The 21,148-nt window shown below is 36.1% G+C and overlaps 3 protein-coding genes across 5 annotated transcripts; all 3 read left to right on the top strand.

Annotated features, from left to right (window-relative positions):
- The first annotated feature begins 2,415 nt into the window (after nucleotides 1-2,415).
- On the top strand, nucleotides 2,416-4,252 carry LOC118052184 (small ribosomal subunit protein uS8). 2 transcript variants are annotated; one of them, XM_035063042.2, is made up of 4 exons: nucleotides 2,416-2,530; nucleotides 3,147-3,290; nucleotides 3,385-3,545; nucleotides 3,877-4,252. In XM_035063042.2, exons 2-4 carry the CDS (start codon nucleotides 3,158-3,160, stop codon nucleotides 3,973-3,975), a joined length of 393 nt encoding a protein of 130 aa, XP_034918933.1. In that variant the 5' UTR covers nucleotides 2,416-2,530; nucleotides 3,147-3,157; the 3' UTR covers nucleotides 3,976-4,252. The 2 variants fall into 2 exon arrangements, with proteins under 2 accessions (XP_034918933.1, XP_034918935.1); XM_035063044.2 differs by having other exon boundaries at nucleotides 2,451-2,530; nucleotides 3,153-3,290.
- Nucleotides 4,253-7,649: 3,397 nt separating this feature from the next.
- On the top strand, nucleotides 7,650-12,856 carry LOC118052185 (ras-related protein RABE1c). The gene is made up of 9 exons (XM_035063045.2): nucleotides 7,650-7,717; nucleotides 7,825-7,909; nucleotides 10,537-10,609; nucleotides 11,054-11,154; nucleotides 11,267-11,332; nucleotides 11,686-11,783; nucleotides 12,019-12,081; nucleotides 12,165-12,257; nucleotides 12,410-12,856. The coding sequence occupies exons 2-9, from the start codon at nucleotides 7,837-7,839 to the stop codon at nucleotides 12,491-12,493; spliced, it is 651 nt and encodes a 216-aa protein (XP_034918936.1). The 5' UTR covers nucleotides 7,650-7,717; nucleotides 7,825-7,836; the 3' UTR covers nucleotides 12,494-12,856.
- Nucleotides 12,857-14,524: 1,668 nt separating this feature from the next.
- On the top strand, nucleotides 14,525-20,389 carry LOC118052186 (uncharacterized). 2 transcript variants are annotated; one of them, XM_035063046.2, is made up of 9 exons: nucleotides 14,525-14,680; nucleotides 15,124-16,791; nucleotides 17,034-17,260; nucleotides 17,383-17,715; nucleotides 17,935-18,181; nucleotides 18,923-19,051; nucleotides 19,133-19,348; nucleotides 19,446-19,569; nucleotides 19,913-20,389. In XM_035063046.2, exons 2-9 carry the CDS (start codon nucleotides 15,241-15,243, stop codon nucleotides 20,149-20,151), a joined length of 3,066 nt encoding a protein of 1,021 aa, XP_034918937.1. In that variant the 5' UTR covers nucleotides 14,525-14,680; nucleotides 15,124-15,240; the 3' UTR covers nucleotides 20,152-20,389. The 2 variants fall into 2 exon arrangements, with proteins under 2 accessions (XP_034918937.1, XP_034918938.1); XM_035063047.2 differs by having other exon boundaries at nucleotides 14,560-14,775.
- The last annotated feature ends 759 nt before the right edge of the window (nucleotides 20,390-21,148 follow it).

Here is a 21,148-nt window from a genome sequence, read left to right as displayed (position 1 = left end):
ATAAGAAATATTTAAAACTTGAAACTTCTAAATAATTTGGAGGTTTCAGGTTCTAATCTTGAAATTGCGAAGATAGTTTAGCGCAGAACTAACCTTCCAGAAAACAATAAAACACCTTGTCGAATAATTAATTACGTATAGCTTGATTACATGTTATTTTTGGTATATCGTTTCAGGACTCCAATACGCTAAAGTAATATATGCTGAGCATTAAAAGGGTCGGTTCGGCTTGTCTGTTAAATTGTTAATTTACTGGTGTGTGTGTGTGTGTATATATATATATAAGTTGACTTAAGTTTTCTCGATAATTACATTTCTCTGTCTCTGCACAAGTATATATGGCGCGATGATCCTATCATGAACCCAGAGTTCTCCAGCGATTAACACGTGTAATTATGCCTATGTACTCGGTGTCAATATTTTAATCTCGGAGGGTCAGCCTGTCATCTGTTCCCCTAACATCAATCCTCAAAGCAAATTCTGAATTGTGATGACACGTGGAATTCATTCGAAAATTTGGGATTCTCAAGTTGCCTCTAAATCGATCTCCCCCTCTTCGTGTTTTTTTTTAATGATTCTTCTTTAACATGTGCATCTACCGACTTGATCAGGAAAAAATTGCGACAGGATGGCTTCCGTTGTTTCGAGCAATGAATGAGTAGATGTCATCCTGTCTCGGTTCTTTTTCAAACACAACATAGACAATGAACCAATGCGTGAAAGATTGCCTGTATGTGTAATTACTGAATTTTCAATCAATTCAATGGAGTGTGGCCGCCGAGCATGTAAAGAGAATGTTTGGAAATATGGTTGTGGTTGTTTTTTAAAATATTTTTCATTCAGAAAAATATGTCAATAATATTATTTTATTTTTTAAAAATTATTTTTGAGATAAGCACATCAAATGATTTGAAAACATCAAAAACATATTAATTCCGAGAAAAAAAATTTCAAATTTTATATAAAGCGCTTTTCAAATGCAATCCCAAATGTATTATGCATGGTTGTGCTTAGTAAGGGAGCATCAAGTTTTTTGAAGGTGTCAATGGAAAGGAATCCGAATTAGCTAGGAGCGGCTGTTTTTTTATTTGAATATATTTTTAAAAGTATTTTTTATTTAAAATTGTATTAAAATAATATATTTTTTATTTTTTTAAAAATTATTTCTGACATCAACGCGTCAGACTGATTTAAAAATATCAAAAAATATTAATTTAAAATAAAAAAAAATTAATTTTTTAAAAATATACTTTTAAAACATAAAAATAAATAAGTGATAATATATAATCTATGATTCTATATGGTTGACGAATTTTGAAAACCAAGAGGGTCAATAGAGCTTGTCTTTGCGTGCTTCGAAATTAGTTGACGTTTTCGTAGTATATATCTCTCAATAGATGACAAGCCCACGCCAAGATAAGATTAAGACTGTTCTACGCCGATGAAACTATCCGATCCAAATTACAATTTCGGAAGAATACACATCGAGGGGATTAAGTGCGTGTACATAGATAGGAGTCGGCTAATGAGTCTGCAGGCTTGGTTTGTAATGATTAACATCAAGATTATTATAATGCTGGAGAATCTATTGCTCTATGCTGATTAACGAACTGTTGATGAAATCGAAACATGTACTTAATTACGATATTGTTTTGGTGTTTTTATTTCCTTCTCCCCTATTCATTTTCCAAGTTTGTCAGATTCGACGACATCGCTTTACAGAAAGGAGAGCTTTTCTTCTTTTTTTTCTTAATCCAAACAAACTAGTCTCCAGAACAAATGAATTCCCAAAGAATCTTTTGTTCTTAATTGGATTAATTTAAATACAGAAAGGGGTTTTTAATGGAGAAATTGCAGAATATAATATTAATAATTACTCCATGAGTGAGGGATAGATATAGAAAGCATAATAAACACAAGAGATATATAAATAAATAAATTATTTTTAAGCTTGGATGGAATTATTCTTGTAACATTCAATGAATTTCCACATGGTTGCCCATAAAAATTCAATTTCTTCATATCAGTTTATTAAAGGAGTAAAGGAGTGTTTGAGATAGAAATAATAGTATTTTTTTTTAAAAGTGTTTTTGTTTAGAAATATATTAAAAAATTATTTTTTAAATAAATTATTTTTAACATCAACATATTAAAACAATCTAAAAATATATAAAAAAAAATAGTTTAAATTAAAAATAAAAAATAAAAACCCCGGTTAAAACTTGGTTGAAGCACCTTCCAAGCCTATCATGATTGAGTAACGGGCCTCACTAATAAGTCCAATATAAGATCCACTCACAGCGAGAGGCTATATTTAGCTGGACCCATTATTTCTGGATCCACGAACGACAATGCAAACCCGGCTCAATCCTAAGTTAACCCTAGCACGAGGGCAGTATAGTAAATCAAGTTTGTTGCACCCAACCACATATATAGACCAACATTTCACGTCTCACGTCTCTCAAACCCAAGCTCTTTGTTGTTTTGGCTTGGAGGCGGCTCTGCAGATCGCTTTCCGCATCTCTTCAAGGTGAGTCTTATATAATTTTAGGTTTCCATTGCTCGCTTCTTAGCTGTGATCTTCTCAATATGAGTTCGCCGATTGTTTTTTATTTCTTTCTATAATCCTAACTCAACAAGAGTATAGAGCTTTACTTCTGTGTGCGTTTTTTTTTTTTTTAAGATGCTTCACGTGATCTCTCCAGCTCTGTTTAGTTTGTTAGAATTGAAAATGAGAAGGCAAATATTGGAGCTTGATTTCGTGATTCCTCAACCGCTTATTTGTCATCTAAGATTAAAACGAATGAGCATTCGATGGTCTGTTTAAATTTGCATTTTCTTAGATTTTTTTCTCGGCCTTTTGTGATCGATTATATCTGCCAAGTTTATGTTTCTTTTCTTAGTTTGTTGGTTTATTTGTTAAAAGTTTGTGAATACGTAGATTCGAGGTTTGGGTCTAGAATTGCACGTCCTGCAAAGCTAGAATGCTGCTAGTTACCTTGTTCTGAATCCTCAGCCTTCTAGTTTTCGGGAATAATAGAAATTGAAGATTGGAAAACAAAGCTTTGTAAACGTGACTCACATTTTATGTGCACTTCAAAAACTCCTGGTAGTCATTGACACTGCTCTTGTTAAAATTGGTATAGCGGCAGCAACAATGGTGCGTGTTAGTGTTTTGAATGATGCTCTGAAGAGCATGTACAATGCTGAGAAACGTGGGAAGCGCCAAGTTATGATCAGGCCTTCCTCAAAAGTAATCATCAAGTTTCTGATGGTGATGCAGAAGCACGGTACCGATCCATTTTTTATTAGCATCCTATCTGGTTATTGGTTTGTTTTTAATTTGTAAATAAAGTGCAATTCTTATTGGGTTCTGCTCTGTAGGTTACATTGGTGAGTTCGAGTTTGTTGATGATCACAGGTCTGGTAAAATTGTGGTTGAACTAAATGGAAGGTTGAACAAATGTGGGGTTATCAGTCCTCGTTTTGATGTTGGTGTTAAGGAGATGGAAACCTGGACTGCTAGGTTGCTCCCCTCAAGACAGGTCAGTCAATGAAGTATATGAATTCACTTCAATTTCAATTCCTAATATCAGTTTCAACTGCAAATATTATGCCATTAAAAGTCTGCAAGCGGGATGCTTCAGGATCATGCAATCGAATGCTTTTGTGAATGTTAAATCCCATTTAAATCCTGATTAAGTTTCTTCCAATATTCATTTGCGAGTATGTGTAATATGATGACATTTGTTTCTGTGAATTTGCAGTGGATTTATCATTGAATTACTCACCGATCATCATTTTGTTTCTGGTCTTGGCACTATTTATGGCTTTCATTTCTGACTTGTAAATTACATTAATGGCTGGTTATTGCAGTTTGGATATATCGTGCTCACAACTTCTGCTGGCATTATGGACCATGAGGAGGCTAGAAGGAAGAATGTTGGTGGCAAAGTGCTTGGTTTCTTCTACTGAACTGGGGGTTTATTTTGGTCTGAGAGCGCAATCCATTTTGAGAGCTTTTTGGATGTATTTGAAAACTTGTTTACAATAGGATTTTGTTTCATGCTTTACTTGTTTTTATGCTTTTTCCAAAGGCTGTTCTTGTTTACATAAATTAAAGTCACCAATGCATTTTGTAGCTCGCTTCTTATCCGAAAGCAGCTTATGCTCGTCATTTAAAATATTGTAGTTGGACATGTTGAAGTCTTAGATTTGATCCTTGAATCAGCATGCAGATGTTTTGCTTTAAGGGCTCTGGTTTGTATAATTCAAGAATCGATTGCAAATTCACCTTCTTGCCATAGTGGTAGCGCGCTGTTCAGTCAGGGAAGCACTTTTCCATGCGAACTTGTTCATCAACATTCTTGGCCTTTGTCAGTTGTGGAATCAGGGTTTGAACGTTTTTCCGGAATAGTTTACACTACTTTCGTCAGAGACAGGTATCCTTTTGGATTACCATTTCTGAAAAACACCAGGACATGGTGAACTGTAGGTTTGAGAAGATTGAGGAATGTTGTGGAATATGAGACCTAAGGTCTGCCTGGCCCTATTAATCCACCCGAGGTAACAAAATCACCTCAATGGAAGGAGGGTTGTCCATTCTAATTATAATCTTTAGGTTTTGATTTTGCTTTTTAATAATTACAAGTTCAAGAGATTTATATAATTATTGTTTTCAGAGTTTATAAAATTAGTTAAAATATATAATACGTATAAGCTGATGCAAACAAAAAAACTAATTAAAATATATATATATCCCTGAAACCTTTTTATGAGCACCAATCAACGCGAGTTTTATTCTTTTTGCTTACACTAGGAGATGTCACTTTAATGGGAGGTTAGAATAGATGGTTATAACGTCGATTGTTTTTTTGTTCCATTATTAACAGGTGCAAACACTCGTCCGCAGAAATCACGTCAGGAGTGCCCCACTGGTGTTTCAGTCTATTAGCCGCATTGCACCAATAGCCTTTCGAGTTGAGACTTGAGATAGCAAATTAGCAAAGCGGTCCATTGATGGGTTGTCAAAATTACTGCTCTTTCTTACATGTATGTTGCCAGTACTTTTGCAGGAAAAAACGAAGATGACACAACAAATGGATAATAATAGAAAAAGGTTCCCATTCACACGATGCTTAACACATAAGCTATTTATTGATTCGGGAACAACAGCACGATACAAACCCTAGACAGAACAATGATGAAATAAAAGAAGGCACGCGGAAACTGAATTCCTGTTCCTTTTCTAATACACGAAATAAGCTGAAGGTAGAATAAAGGCAAAGATACTACAGAATGTTAAGAATGGCTTCATAATTTTTGAAGCCATAGTGATATGATGCATTGCCAAAGGATAGTAGTTGCCCTGACCGTATAAGAACCATCATGACCTTACTTAAAATGATAATCCTCTTCATTTTGCTTGCCACAGCTTCCATCGCCGCTCTCACTGCAACAATTGGCCTTGAAACCCATGTAAAGGGACTCTAGGAAGGATTCCGGCAGAAAACCGAAATACTGGAGAGATACAGCCATGGAGAGGATTGAAGGGAGATTTATTGGGGTGGTGGTGGTGGGGGTTTTGTAGGTGCAGTCATGGTGCGGGAGAGGATCTTCTAAGCATATACTTTGAAGTACAGCTTTTTTGCATTGTCATTGCTTTTCACTTTTTGCTAACTTTTAAATATTTCAGGAGAGCCCTAAGGCGTTTGTGGAATCTACCTAAGATATTCTGGGCTGTAGTGTAGTTCTCTCTGGCCACTTGATGCTCCAAGCTTGGCTCCAGGAATTGGATATACACTGTATTAAGCTGGTCCGGTGTAATTCCTGTGTGATTCATCTTGTTAACTTTAACAACTGGACTTCATTTTTAGTTTTTTTTTTTTTTTTAAAAAAAGGACTTAAAATTCTACTTGGTCTTTGAAAAGAAATCAAAACCACCGAATTTGCATACAGTGTATTTTGACATAGATGCGATATCTTCCGAGACAGTTCGATTAGGTACTCGATATTCAGCAAGAATGATCCCAGACCATTTGTGGATTCCGAGCAAATCTACTTAAGCCGTGACTGGAGATTTGGATCCGTTCAGGTATATATGTGGCCATATGGTGCCTCCAGATTTTTACGAAAAAACAGTGGAAGATATACTCGAATGATTAAAAATGCGAGTGGAGATGTTCACACGCGTCATGGACGCCAATAGCTTCTGCCCCGCCCGTGTTTATCGTTCATTCATTCGAGACAAAACCCCTCCGTCTCGAGTCATCTTGAAATGCTTGATTTTCACCGAGATTAAATGAATCTCCGGGTGAGTAAACCAGCATTGACTACCTACTTTTAAATTAACGAAAGCCGTTGATGCGGTTAAACTCGTTTTTCTAAATATTTTTCCAAGCTTCCTTTTGTTTTAAAAAAATATTAAATTAATTTTTTAGATAATTTTTTTAATTTTAAAAATAAAAAAATATTATTTTAATGTATTCTTAGTTATTTTTTTTTAAAAAAAACACATATATATTACGGTGTTAACACAATTTAAATTGATTACCCGTTAAACAAAAATTTGAACTGCTCAATTTTATTGGATGGAAAAAAAAATCAATAAGTTGAAACATTGATTTTGAAAATCGAGCAATTAAGATATTCTTACAAAATAATATCTAAAAATCTGGAGAATTTGATTGAAATATAAAATATCTTATCCCTGTAGATTTATATATCTTTTAAAATATAACATTAACCGAAAAGATATAATATTTTTTAAAAAAAAACGGATTTGCTACGCTATAGTTTTTTTAATCATTAGATTTATATCAAAACAAATGTTAACTTTGTATTCATGTCAGCATCTATTCTATTCTGACGAATGCTATAATATTTTTTTTTATTTTTTAAAATTTATTTTTAATATTAATATATTAAAATAATAAAAAAAATTAAAAAATTAATTTAAAGTAAAAAAAATTAAAAAAATTAAGTTTTCTAAAAAATATTTTTGAAATAAAAAAAATAAATAGCTCTTAATAAGAATTTAGAAAAAAAATTTCCTAAGAAAATATTACACAGTACAATTGTATTACAAATTTACATGATTTTTTTAACCAATATAATAAATTCATTTTGAAAAATTAACTTCCATGATAAGGATACAAGGACCAAGAACTTTTCCAAAAAACAAAAGATATAAGGACCAAGTCATTATAATAATAAAAAAAGAAATAGGATGACGAAGTTTGTGATTAGATATTTAACTTTATTAATAAAGAACGAATCTGCGTAGCTCAGTAATAGAGCTGGCTTGACTAAGTAACTGCTACTTGTTTCTATTAAAATTTGATTTTTTTATTTAAAAATTTTTAAATTAATTTAAAATATTAATATCAAAATTAAAATTTTTAAAATTATTATTTTAATATATTTTCAAATAAAAATCATTTTGATCACATGGTATCAAAAACTAGTTGAGCATAATTTGCAATTGAATATAATTATAAATCTAATTATCTAATAATGATTAAGCATTAACAAAGAGGAAGGATCTAATACAACCAAGTCCATCTTATAAAAAGTCCACGTTCACTGTCATTGGCAGAACACATCCTCTGAAAAGTAGAAACGTAATATTACGCGGAGAGAGAGAGAGAGACAAAAAGTCCCAAACGCATTGGACACAGTCTTTCTCTCTCTTTTCATTTGCTAACCTAAAAAGAAGGTGATCTCTCTTTCCCTGTTTTCGATTTTTGATCTCGTTTTGGTTTCATTTATAAGGAACTTTTATTGTTCATTTCTTTCTTTTCTCTTTCTTTTTTGAATTCAAACAGAAAACAAGCGATGGCTGCACCGCCAGCAAGGGCCCGTGCTGATTATGATTACTTGATTAAGCTTCTCTTGATTGGGGATAGCGGTTAGTTTTTTTTTTTTTCCCTCTCTATCTATTATCCTGGGTTTGTTGGATTGGAAGGGCGCTGTTTCTGTTTTGGGGTTTTGATTTGGAATGTGATGCGGTGATTTAAGGGTGTTTTTTATTTTTTTGATTTATGGTTTTGTCAAACGGTTTTTTGTTGTTTTTTTGGTTTCGTGGTGGATTTAAGGAATATTGACCTGTATGAGGCTAATCATTTGAGGATTTGCTTAAATGGTGTTTGTTCGTGATCTGGTGAGGTGAGGTTCGGGTTTTAACAGGCATTTGCATCAAAAGTGGCAATGGTCATGTTTATAGCTCCACTCAGCATTGCCAGTGACTTTTCTGTTGGATTGCATGGATGATATTGATTATTATTATTATTATTATTATTATTATTATTATTATTATTATTATTATTATTATGTTTCTGTTAGGCATTCCCTTAAATTTTGTGTTTGTATGTTTAGTGAATTGAATTTGGGTGAGCAGGACCTGCAATGTAAAGTGTTTTAATTGGTCACAGAGCTTGTAGCAGTTGGTCTTAATAGGATGTGTGCAGCGTTAAGGAAACTTCATGACAGCTTGAAAGTTCCATTATGTACTCGGATGACTGTTATTTTATTTTATTTTTCATTTATGATGCCTGTGCTCCTTTAACAATCAGAGAACCTGTAAGTTTTTTTGTCTGTTCTGTCTCCATCCTTGGCAAATTTTAAGTCATGGTACAGGTTTTCCTCTCATGTTTTGAAGTCTGATCCTATTGTGTTCAAGCAGTTTTATTTATTTATTTATTTACTTAGATCCGTTACATGTTTTAGATTTGGTGATGCTGAGATATACCATTTATTGAATCATTATTGACTTGGTTTATTTAATTAATTTCCCCATCGAAGTGGGTTTTTGAGAGAGGATTTTGGAGATGGTCCTATCCTGTTCGTTTTTTGAATGAAATAGTAGTGAGCAGGACACATACATGTACCATCAAAATTGCAACCCAGGACACTTAAAGTAATATTCACTTTGGCTGGTCTCCCACTTCCCATAAAATGCAACTAGATCTTAACCTTTTCCAAGCAGTGACCTCATTGAAACGACACTTTTTGTGTAGTTAGAGATGCTGACCTCTTCTGTATCCATGTTTGCAATTGCATTTGTAAATGCAGATTTATATATAAAAAAAAAGATGAATATTTTGTCGTCACAAGGGGGTTAGATTGAGAATCATTCTCTAGTGGTTGCCAGTGTCTGCTAGGAGGTGGTCTGACCTTCGAATTCAAGTTAATGGCTACATGTAGCCCAAATTCAACCTCATCTAACAGCCAATTGTCGGATTGCATTGAACCTTTTGGTGCAATGGAAATCATCAAGAAAACCTGGGTGGATAAGTGGTTTAAAGTTAAAAAGATGAGTTCAGGGAGGAGAAAGTTTGTATGCGGTAATAAATTCTAGATGTTTTGTGGTTTTTCCTGCATTGTTGATGGAGAAGATATGTACCTGTAAATGAGCCTTCTATTTGTCTGCGATGGAGAACTTTTCCCTAAGGAGAAGCTGCAGATACCCCAAGCATGCATTTTACTGATTTGGTAGAATTTTTTACCAAAAAATTGTCTTAGGATTGAGTTTAGCAATTAAAGACAAAGTAGTAACTCTGGCTGTCTATGTGATGCAACTGGCTGCTTGGTTCATTTGTCTCCCTAACTTGAGTCTTTTATGTTGATTCCTTGGTGAAATTGGTAGATGCTACTGTTTGGAGATTAGAGAGAACAAAATCAGACTTATTTGAGTTGTCATGATGCAGTAGTTTTAGGCAAATTAAGATTCTTTCTTTGCACTGATCTTGAATGACTTGACTTGCTTTTAATGCATCACAGGTTAGTTTGTCAAGTTTCCCCCTTTATCTTATTTGTTTCTTAGAATAGTAAGTGTATGTTTGATTCCCCAAGTATTGAGAGCAGAATGGAAATGGGATTTCTTTCCAATTCCAAGTAGAATTTATATTTTAATTTTATTTCAAGCTGAATGTACTTATAAGAGAGTCTTAATAACACAAAAGGGAAGCTATTTAGTTCACTTGAAATGTAATTTCTCATTTTTCTGGTGAAATCACAACCCTTTTGTTGAACTTCACCCTGCAAGATTTATTTGAGAGAATTCCCTCTCAACAAGTGCATGATGAAATGGTCAATCTTTGTTCCACCTCAAGAGACCCATGTTATTGGCAGTAAAACAGTACTGAAATGGAATTGAAAGGGATTCATATTCCATATTCACCCCTGAACAAATTAAACATGCCCAAATTTCCTACTAGTCAGGTGTTTGCAACCCCACTTGTTTAATGTCGATCAGTGATTGATTTTTGATTGGATTCTTTTTTAAGGGAAACCAGTTGAAAGATTTTTCACGATTTTTCAATTCCTCCAGGATGCTCCCTAATATTTTACATCGGTATCTGCTGGCAGTTCTCATTTCCTGCCAGTTCATATCCGACTTTAAAAGTAACTTGAATCCATGTGATTTCAGGGGGGATTCAATCCTGACATTATGGGCTGATCTACATACTATGTCCTGCTTTTTTCTTCCTCTTTCATGATTATTTGAAATCCCAGTTCTTGTTAATGTTTTTGTAGGTGTGGGGAAGAGTTGTCTGCTTTTGCGTTTTTCTGATGGTTCCTTCACAACCAGTTTCATTACCACCATTGGGTTTGTTTTCCTGACAACTCTCCCAATTTTTTATTGTGAAACTATTTTAGCGTTTTTGGACTTGTGAATGTGAAGTAGTTTAATAATACCAAGTACTTTGGGCTTGCTCATGTGATTTACAAGGGAAAATTGAGGGTGACTGGATTTCATGTCACTAGCTAGTTTCATTATCTTTGGCTCTTCAGATACTGGTGAAAAATTTATAGTGTAGTGATGCAAATGAAGTTCAGAAATTTGATGTCTCATTTTGGTTGTGCTCAAAACCATTCCAGGCAGTTTCCTTGGTAGAGGATCTGGATATGAATGATGCAAATTAGTTGACATTTTTTCAACATATTTAATTAAGAGCCCAATCATGTTCCATTTGCTGAATGTTGGAAGCTCCATTTTAACTATATTTTTCGAGCATCAATCTGATCCTTTATCTGTACCTTTCTAAAACAGCATTGATTTTAAGATAAGAACCATTGAGCTTGATGGTAAACGGATTAAACTACAAATATGGGATACAGCAGGCCAGGAACGTTTCCGAACTATCACAACAGGTTTGTGTTCGGCGTTTACAAATTCTCTCTGTTTTCAAATTTGGTCTTTTCCATAAATGCACATTTGAGCCTTGACCGTAGATTTGCTTATGTGCTTTATACTCTTCTGCAGCCTATTACCGAGGAGCCATGGGGATTTTGCTTGTGTATGATGTTACTGATGAATCATCTTTCAACAGTAAATTCTCTTATTGCCTTACCTTTAGCCTTCAGGTTTTAAGAAATCTTAATAGTTTACCAATCTTGCTACTTTTTTATTGTCAACATGTATTACTTGCATTTTCTGTTTTTTGTGTGGGTAATCAGCATACATGTTTGTTGCTTGATATTTGTTCAGTATATGTGTTGCTTGTATTTGGTTGTGGGTAACCAGCAACATCTGTTTCTTGTTTGCTTCCTATTTCATCGAGATGAATTTGTGAAAGATCTCCTTACAGATATAGTGGAACTTGTCCTTCATCTTGTGGGTTTTTTTTTCCGTTGTTTAACATCCTTGAATCTCTGATAGAGCTAGTGTCTTTTTATGATCAGATATTAGGAACTGGATTCGCAACATTGAACAGCATGCTTCTGATAATGTCAACAAGATACTGGTGGGAAACAAAGCAGACATGGATGAGAGCAAAAGGGTATGCACCGTATCTTACAACCTGCAAGAAATGTTTATTTCATTAACGTTGTGGGTTGGATTGCAAGTTTATAAACTATACAATGAGCCCTATTTTGCAAGTTTTCACCCTAGAAGTGGAGGAGTCTTGCTCTTTCTTATAATTTAGAGTGCTTCATTGGGGATCCTCATTCAATTCCTGTGTGTGTGTTCCATTGATGATAATTAGGAAAAACATTCCTCTTTTTTTTCCCCAGGCCGTGCCTACCTCCAAGGGTCAAGCTCTTGCAGATGAGTATGGGATCAAGTTCTTTGAAACTGTAAGTGCAAATATGCTTCTAGAATGGAATCATCACAGCTTCATCTATTTTCTATTTTCTTACATGCAAAGTATTTTTTGCAGAGTGCCAAGACAAATTTGAACGTGGAGGAGGTTTTCTTTTCAATTGCAAGGGATATCAAGCAAAGGATCTCGGAAACTGATTCCAGGGCAGAGGTAACTTTTGCTTTTATTTTGTAGAACTATATTATAATTTCTTCCACTAGTTCCCTGGTTGGAAAATAGGTTTATAGTACCAAATCCCAGGGGAATTGTTTTCTTACCTCTCCTCAAATATTGATATTTCTCCTTTTGCCTGGTGGCACCAGCCTCAAACAATCAAGATTAACCAACCAGATCCATCAGCCAGTGGTGGCCAAGCTGCTCAAAAGTCAGCTTGCTGTGGTTCATAGAAGGGAGAATCAAAATATGGACCGAGAGGGAAGGTTATGCAAGTGGCACCCATTGGGGTGTCGGATTAATGCTGATGACGATGTGCTGGGTGCATGTGTTTGTGCCCTGTTATTTTTCCAGAATACCAACCTTAGTGTGTTTAAAGCAGTATTTCAATATGTGGAATTTATAACATATCTTTTCCCTTTCTGTCGCTTGGGGCTTGAACTCATTTACTGGCTCAATGTAGATGGATTATCCAAATCTAGCTCCCATTTCCTATAAGATGCCTGGTGCTCCTGTTTGTCGGAATTTGTAATCTTGTTTGTGCGCATCTTTGAATGCCATCAATCAAACAATCTACTGGTAAGTTCGTTGTTGAATTTATTCATGTGATCGCTTGTACCATGCTGCCGCCACATGTGGCTGGCTGATTGCTGAATATATTGGCCATGCTCATTGAATGTCAGCATATCGATGCACCAAACGAGTAGAAGTCAAACAAGAGAAAATGACAATTGACTGTATTGCTTGATTCGACAGTCACGTCCCTTGTGCTCCTCTGGAAAGGCCCCGGCTCCAGACCCTCTCATTTGTAAAAATATTTTTTATTTAAAAATATATTACAATAATATTTTTTTATTTTTAAAAATTATTTTTATATCCATTTATTAAAATGATTTAAAAATAAATAAATTTAAAATAAATAAATTTTTTTTTAGCTTTGATAACTATTCCAAGCGTGTTGCATACAAGAAGACCACTGACCACAACAGGCCTGTATGAGGCCTCGAACCTACGGTCCCTCCGTAGCCTGAACACAGCTCCAACCAGGTGGGCGTGGCCACGTGCAGATCTTCGTGGTGGCCTGTTTCTGTCCATCCCTTCTCGGATGCTCGGTGCATTTTGCTTTTTATTTTTAATTTTTTTACAAGAGCATCTTGCTTGTTGCCATACTCGGGCCTGGGCGAATCATGCATAAAATACGCTTGACTTTCGATGAGGCAATAGCGGTCCCCATTGAGGTAAAAACCACTGGTCATTCAACTAAAGTGCACGTAATGTCCGAATAAAAAACACAAGAAGAAAAGAAAACAGAAGCCGTTGTCTTGACTTCTTCAGAATAGAAGCTGGAATTGGTTTTTGGCCAGCAAGAAAGGGGGTCCCACAATCTTAAATTCTGAACGGCTCCAATTTGGTCTCAGGGTTTACCCTCCATTGGATTCAGTGCACGTTCCAACTGTAACGTGTTAAAGGACCCACTGATAAGTTTCAGGTGAACCATGGTGTTTTTGTTTTAGATTTCTGTCATTTCTATCCAATATGGGATTAAGAAGACATGAAGAAAACTAGTGCTTATCATGCCGTTTGCAAATTCGATTTTAAGCATCTCTTTCTTTTATTTTTTATTCTCAATCAGAATTATGGTAGTACTTATAGTTTAAAATATTTTTTATTTAGAAATATATTAAAATAATATATTTTATTTTTAAAAAATTATTTTTCATATAAACATATTAAAATAATTTAAAAATATAAAAAAATAACTTTTTTAAAATTTTAAAAAACAACAATGTTTTCAAATTAATCACAATATAGTATTTTGGAAATTGAAAAGTGATCTTAGGTACTATTTAGAGCCGTTGTTGAATTGATTTTTTTTATTAATTTTTAAATTAATTTTTTTAGTATTTTTAAAATATTTAAATTTACTGATATTAAAAATAATTTTTAAAAAATATTTAAAAATAATGAATATTTTAAAAAACAACTTGCAGCCAAACCGTTATACTTCAATGCTACAGCAATAAATAAAAAGATGAATGACTGATGTAAGCAAATAGCGGTAAACTAGAGAAACGTGCTGAACTGAATTTATGCAAAGCCAAGCCAAGTCAACAACAGGAAAAATCCTAAGAAGCCAGTCGGGCTTTGCCAGCGCTTGTGCCCGGAGGACAGACTAGCACATGACCAAAATAAGATAAAGCAGTAAATAAATAAATAACAGAAAAAGGGAAAGATCAAATAAATAATAATGTAAAGAATATAAATAAATAAATAAAGAATAACATTCAAGAATATTGGAGAGGAAAGAAGACGCAAGATATAATTGAAATGAGAGCCCACCATAGTTGAATTGAGGACAGCATCATCGCTTCTGTTCTCCACGGCGACCAGGGTTTTCTTATGCGTCTTTTTTCTCTCTGGTACGCACGCATTTTCCTTGTGTCCGAAAACATTTCTCTTTTTTCTTCCCCACAACTCCAGCAGCTCGGATCGTGCTAAGTCACGTTTCCTTGCTGTATGTTGAAATTGTTACTTAATTTCTTCTACCTTTGTTACTTTAATTATATGATATGATGAGTTCATAACCTGTATTTTGTTTTATCTTAATCCAAAAGAATTCGAGGATTGAATCCAGTCCTTTTGTTCAGCTGAGATGATATGAGTGATTAAGCATTATCGATTGATATTGTTTTTTATTAGCCTATTTATTTCATAATTTAATGCCGGATTTAAGAGAGGATTGTATTACTGTCATTTATGCATTTTCAGCATCAAGTGCCGTTATTTTTTAGTCGTTAAAGTGATTATCAAGTACTATAGTTTCTTATTGATTCTTTTTGTTTTTTCTGGCTTTCTTTAACAGAGGGGTTCTTTTAAATAAGGAAAAGATTCATGTTATTTTTGATTGATTCTTGAGCCTGGGAGGTGTATAATCTTTGAAAAAGAATTGGTGGTATTGGGTTAGTGTGGATTGATAGCCATGGCTTGGTTTAGAGCGGGTGCTAGTGTAGCAAGGCTTGCCATTAGAAGGACTTTATCTCAGGGTGGATCGTATGCAACGAGATCACGGGTTATACCTTCTCAGAGTAGATATTTCCATTCAACAGTGACTAAGTCTAAGGCGCAAACTGCGCCTGTCCCTCGTCCTGTACCTCTCTCTAAGCTAACTGATAACTTCTTAGATGGGACCAGTAGTGTTTATTTAGAGGAGCTTCAGCGAGCATGGGAAGCTGATCCAAATAGCGTGGATGAGTCGTGGGATAATTTCTTTAGGAATTTTGTGGGCCAGGCTGCTACTTCTCCTGGAATTTCAGGCCAAACTATTCAGGAGAGTATGCGGCTGCTGCTGCTTGTCAGGGCTTACCAGGTTAATGGTCACATGAAAGCCAAGTTGGATCCACTGGGGTTGGAAGAAAGAGAAATCCCAGATGAATTGGATCCTGCTCTATATGGTTTCACGGAAGCTGATCTTGATAGAGAATTCTTTTTGGGAGTGTGGAAGATTGCTGGATTTTTGTCTGAAAACCGTCCAGTGCAGACTCTTAGGTCCATATTGACCAGGCTTGAGCAGGCTTATTGCGGGAGCATTGGGTATGAGTACATGCACATTGCAGATCGTGAAAAATGTAACTGGTTGAGAGACAAGATTGAAACCCCAACACCTATGCAGTACAATCGTCAGCGGCACGAAGTTATTCTTGATAGGTTAATATGGAGTACACAATTTGAGAACTTCTTGGCCAGTAAGTGGACGGCAGCTAAGAGGTTTGGACTTGAAGGTGGAGAGACTTTGATTCCTGGAATGAAGGAGATGTTTGATAGGTCAGCAGATCTTGGTGTTGAGAGCATAGTTATTGGAATGCCTCACAGAGGAAGATTGAATGTACTGGGTAATGTGGTTCGGAAGCCACTCCGTCAAATATTTAGCGAGTTTAGTGGTGGCACAAAACCTGTAGATGAAGTTGGGCTCTACACTGGAACTGGTGATGTCAAGTATCACTTGGGAACTTCTTATGATCGTCCAACTAGAGGTGGGAAGAGAATCCATTTATCTTTGGTTGCAAATCCTAGTCACCTGGAAGCTGTGGATCCTGTTGTTGTTGGAAAGACTAGAGCCAAGCAATATTACTCCAACGATTCTGACAGGACTAAGAACATGGGGATTTTGATTCATGGTGATGGTAGCTTTGCTGGACAAGGGGTAGTGTATGAAACTCTACATCTTAGTGCACTGCCAAACTATACTACTGGTGGAACCATACATATTGTGGTGAACAACCAAGTTGCTTTCACAACTGATCCGAGGGCAGGAAGATCTTCACAATATTGCACTGATGTTGCCAAGGCCTTGAATGCACCTATATTCCATGTAAATGGAGATGATATGGAGGCAGTTGTTCGTGTGTGTGAGCTTGCAGCTGAGTGGCGCCAGACTTTCCATTCAGATGTCGTGGTTGATTTAGTGTGCTATCGTCGTTTTGGGCACAATGAGATTGATGAGCCTTCTTTCACACAACCCAAAATGTATCAGGTTAGCACAATATATATATATATAGTTCCTTTCTCCTCCCTTTGACTCTCAGTTCATTAGAACCAGCAATCCATGCTAGGTTCTGGATGCAACCTTGTATAGTTTACAAACTTGTTTATCCTTCACAAGATTTTTTTCATTGCTGTTGCTATAATTCTATTTTCTTTTAGTGCTACCTGTTCAACTTCTCTCTTGAGACGTGTCAAGCAGACTTATGACATTTCTGATTGGGGACCTACCAGGTTATTCGGAACCATCCATCAGCTTTGGAGATCTATAAAAAGAAACTCTTAGAATCAGGACAGGTGACTGAAGAAGATATTAATAGGATACAGGAGAAGGTCCTTTCAATCCTCAATGAAGAGTTCTTGGCAAGCAAAGATTATGTTACTAAAAGAAGAGACTGGCTTGCATCTCATTGGTCTGGTTTCAAGTCTCCCGAACAGCTTTCACGTGTCAGAAACACTGGGTATGCGGGCAACTTACTAGTTCTAATTTTAGTTGCCTGTCTCATTTTCGCATTTCTATACTGAAATCTTTATGCTTTAGTTTTTCACATTTCCATATTGAAATTTTTATGCTCTTATGCAGAGTGAAACCTGAGATCTTGAAGAATGTAGGCAAAGCAATTACGACCCTTCCAGATAATTTTAAGCCTCACAGAGCTGTAAAGAAGGTTTACGATCAACGTGCACAAATGATTGAAACAGGGGAAGGAATTGATTGGGCTGTTGGGGAGGCTCTTGCTTTTGCCACACTGCTAGTAGAAGGCAACCATGTTCGATTGAGTGGTCAGGATGTTGAAAGAGGTACTTTCAGTCATCGTCATTCAGTGATTCATGATCAGGAAACTGGGGAGAAGTATTGCCCCCTGGATCATGTCACCATCAACCAAAATGAAGAGATGTTTACTGTCAGCAACAGGTAATATATGATGTCTTTTTTTCTCTTCTCGTGTTGAACTTTCACCGGGCAGAAAATGCCTCATGCTTCCCTTGAATAGATATAGTTTGGTGCCAAAGACTTGCTTGTGGAAACTTAATAGTCTGCACTATGTGATTATTGAGACCCAGTATTTGTAGTTGAGTTGGTGCTATATAGTGGAATTCGGTTTAACTACTAGCTGTTATGTCTTGTTCACAGCTCTCTTTCAGAGTTCGGTGTTCTTGGATTTGAATTGGGTTACTCGATGGAAAGTCCAAATTCGTTGGTAATCTGGGAGGCTCAATTTGGTGACTTTGCAAATGGAGCTCAAGTGATATTCGATCAGTTCCTGAGCAGTGGTGAATCAAAATGGCTGCGACAAACTGGGCTTGTTGTGCTGCTTCCTCATGGATATGATGGTCAGGGCCCTGAACATTCAAGTGCACGGTTGGAACGATTCCTTCAGGTATTCCCAGCAAAGACTTCTGTGCTCTTTCCTTTTCCTTGCATTCTACCAGATGGTTTCTTACTTCATGGTAATAAGTGGAAGTAACTTTGTCCAACACTAATTATAAGTTTCAAATACCAAATAGCATAACAAATAACAAGAGTTTTGTTACAGACTACTCACAATATCAAAGGAAATTTCATATTTCAAAATAAATTCCCCTAATTATTATTATTTTTAGGTGTACAATCCCAAATTTATTTGTCTATTGTCCTGCACTTGTACTTCTAAGCGATATTTTACACATTGATGCTAAGATCCACGTTGAGATGTGTTGAACCTTCAAGTGGGGAAATTGAAGCAGTTTCACTATAAGCTGGCATGTCCCTGCATAAATTTGATTATGAGAGATTTTAACAAATGTATCTCTCTGTTAAATAAATCACATGATTATTAGATACCCATTATGATTACAGTTTAATGATTATGTCTTACAACAGAATTTAATGATTGTATTATTCTGTCACATGTATATCAGGGACTACATAGCCTAATTGATGACTGCTTAAGCCATGGACCAATCAAAATATTCCATACAATTTATTTCCTTTGTCCAATTTGATTTTGTTGGATGCTCAAGGAATATGAAAGTTTGTCTGATCAGTGGACTTCTCACTTCTTTGTATTCTGTCATATGCATCTGTTCTGGTTTATATAAAGACAGCCCTTAATGATGTCTTATTTTCAATCTCATTGTAGATGAGTGACGACAATCCTTTTGTTATACCCGAGATGGAACCAACTTTTCGTAAGCAAATCCAAGAATGCAATTGGCAGGTTGTAAATGTTACAACCCCTGCTAATTACTTCCATGTTTTGCGGCGTCAGGTGAGGGACTATTATTAATCACTTTCCACTGTCCCGACAGCTTTCTGCATTTTCTCATATGGTTTTTGCTTCATCTCATAGATACACAGAGACTTCCGTAAGCCCCTTGTCGTGATGGCTCCCAAAAACCTACTTCGTCACAAGGACTGCAAATCAAATCTCTCGGAGTTTGATGATGTGCAAGGCCATCCTGGTTTCGACAAACAGGGGACCAGATTTAAACGTCTCATAAAGGATCAGAATGACCACTCGGACCTTGAGGAGGGTATCAGGCGTCTGGTTCTTTGCTCTGGAAAGGTGTGATGTGCACTTCTGGTTGTTGCTTGTTCTGAATTTCACTATTTTATGTAGCCTAGAGGATGTTAGTTTTGACATTTGAAATCCTTGCATGCAGGTTTATTATGAGCTTGATGAAGAGCGTAGAAAAGTTGAGGCAAAGGACATTGCAATTTGTAGGGTTGAACAACTATGCCCGTTCCCATATGATCTCATCCAGCGCGAGCTTAAGCGATATCCAAGTAATTCTTCTTAAACTTGTAACCTAAGTATTACAGCAATGATATTCCATGCTATCAATTTCACCTTCATGGTTTTATGGGTTTTCTGGTCTCCTAAAAACACATCATATGAGATTTAGTTACTGCACAGTAGATTAAAATGGCGGGTCAATTTCTTGTAAGATTCCAGCAAGGTGGTAATCATAATAGCCGCAAGTTGTTTGGGGAGATTGGAGTTGGGTGTGTGATTTCATATTTGGGGCGGTTAAACTTGAATTTCTTGTTTCTCTTTCCTAAGCTACCTTATCTGTTGACATCTTGAGGAACCATATATTGACGCATTTTTGTCACTATTTCTTGTCAGGTGCGGAGGTTGTTTGGTGCCAGGAAGAACCAATGAACATGGGCGCATACAGTTACATTGCACCGCGCCTATCCACTGCCATGAAAGCATTGGGCAGGGGAACTGTGGACGACATCAAGTATGCTGGACGCGGGCCATCTGCTGCAACAGCCACTGGTTTCTACCAGATGCATGTGAAGGAACAGGCTGAACTTCTGCAAAAAGCCATGCAACCTGAACCAATACAAATTCCTAATTGAAGCTTTTGCATACTGTCGAGTACAAAGTCTAAGAACAATAATTAAAAATTTATACACCAAAGTTGTGTTGGCGACTTGATACCATTTACATCTCGCCTTGTTTAGGCGGCTGCTTCTTTTTTATCCCTTTCACCCAAAAACTTCTAGCCAAGGCACCTTGGTTTTTTACACAAGCGAAGTTGCTCTTCGAGATGTACTGTCTTGCATTACAAGAAGCAAATAATTGTCTCTATTGGAACATGATTTGCAGGAACATGACGTTCTGTTTTTTTTTTTTTTGAGCTAAGATTTCTATTCTCGTCTTAGAGCTGACGTGTTTTTGTTTTTTTTTCCTGGAATCTTATTTTTTGTGATGGTTTCAGGTACTGAGATTGTTTGGTGTCAGGAAGATACAACATTTACATGGCACCCGTCTTTGCACAGCTATGAAAGCAATGTGCATAGGATCCTGGGGGGATATCAAGTACGGTGGCAGGGATCCATCTGCTTCCCACAGCCAGTGGCTTTCTTCAGGTTCTCAAAGACGAGTAGGCTCAGATCGTCCAGTTAGCCATGCAGCCTGCACCAATCAAGTTCCCCTGCTGAACCACCCGTTCAAAACCCCACTCGGATAATAATTATATGACCCATTGAGAAGCATAACAATATCACACGCACACGACCCCCGATTTATTTCATGTTTATGGCTATACATCATCCCTCCAAATTGCCATTATTAGTTGTAGAACTACGGTGATACAATCTTAATATTGATGCCACCTCAGCATATGGCATTAAAGCATTAGCATTTAATTAGCAGACTTCCGAGATAATAATAATTTAATTATTAAATCTCTGCTGAGTGATTAGAACAATTATGAGACAAACCATGCTGTAATCATAATTGTTAACCTTAAAAAAATTTAATTGAATGGATACAGAAAAAAGAATCCATTTAATCCATAAGGCTGTTTCTTACGTTCTGCAAAAGTCACGTGAGACGACACCAGCCCCTTCA

This window comes from Populus alba, chromosome 8 (assembly GCF_005239225.2).
Source record: "Populus alba chromosome 8, ASM523922v2, whole genome shotgun sequence".
In the NCBI taxonomy this organism is placed as follows: Eukaryota; Viridiplantae; Streptophyta; class Magnoliopsida; order Malpighiales; family Salicaceae; genus Populus; species Populus alba.
This window is presented reverse-complemented; position numbering and strand designations above follow the sequence as displayed.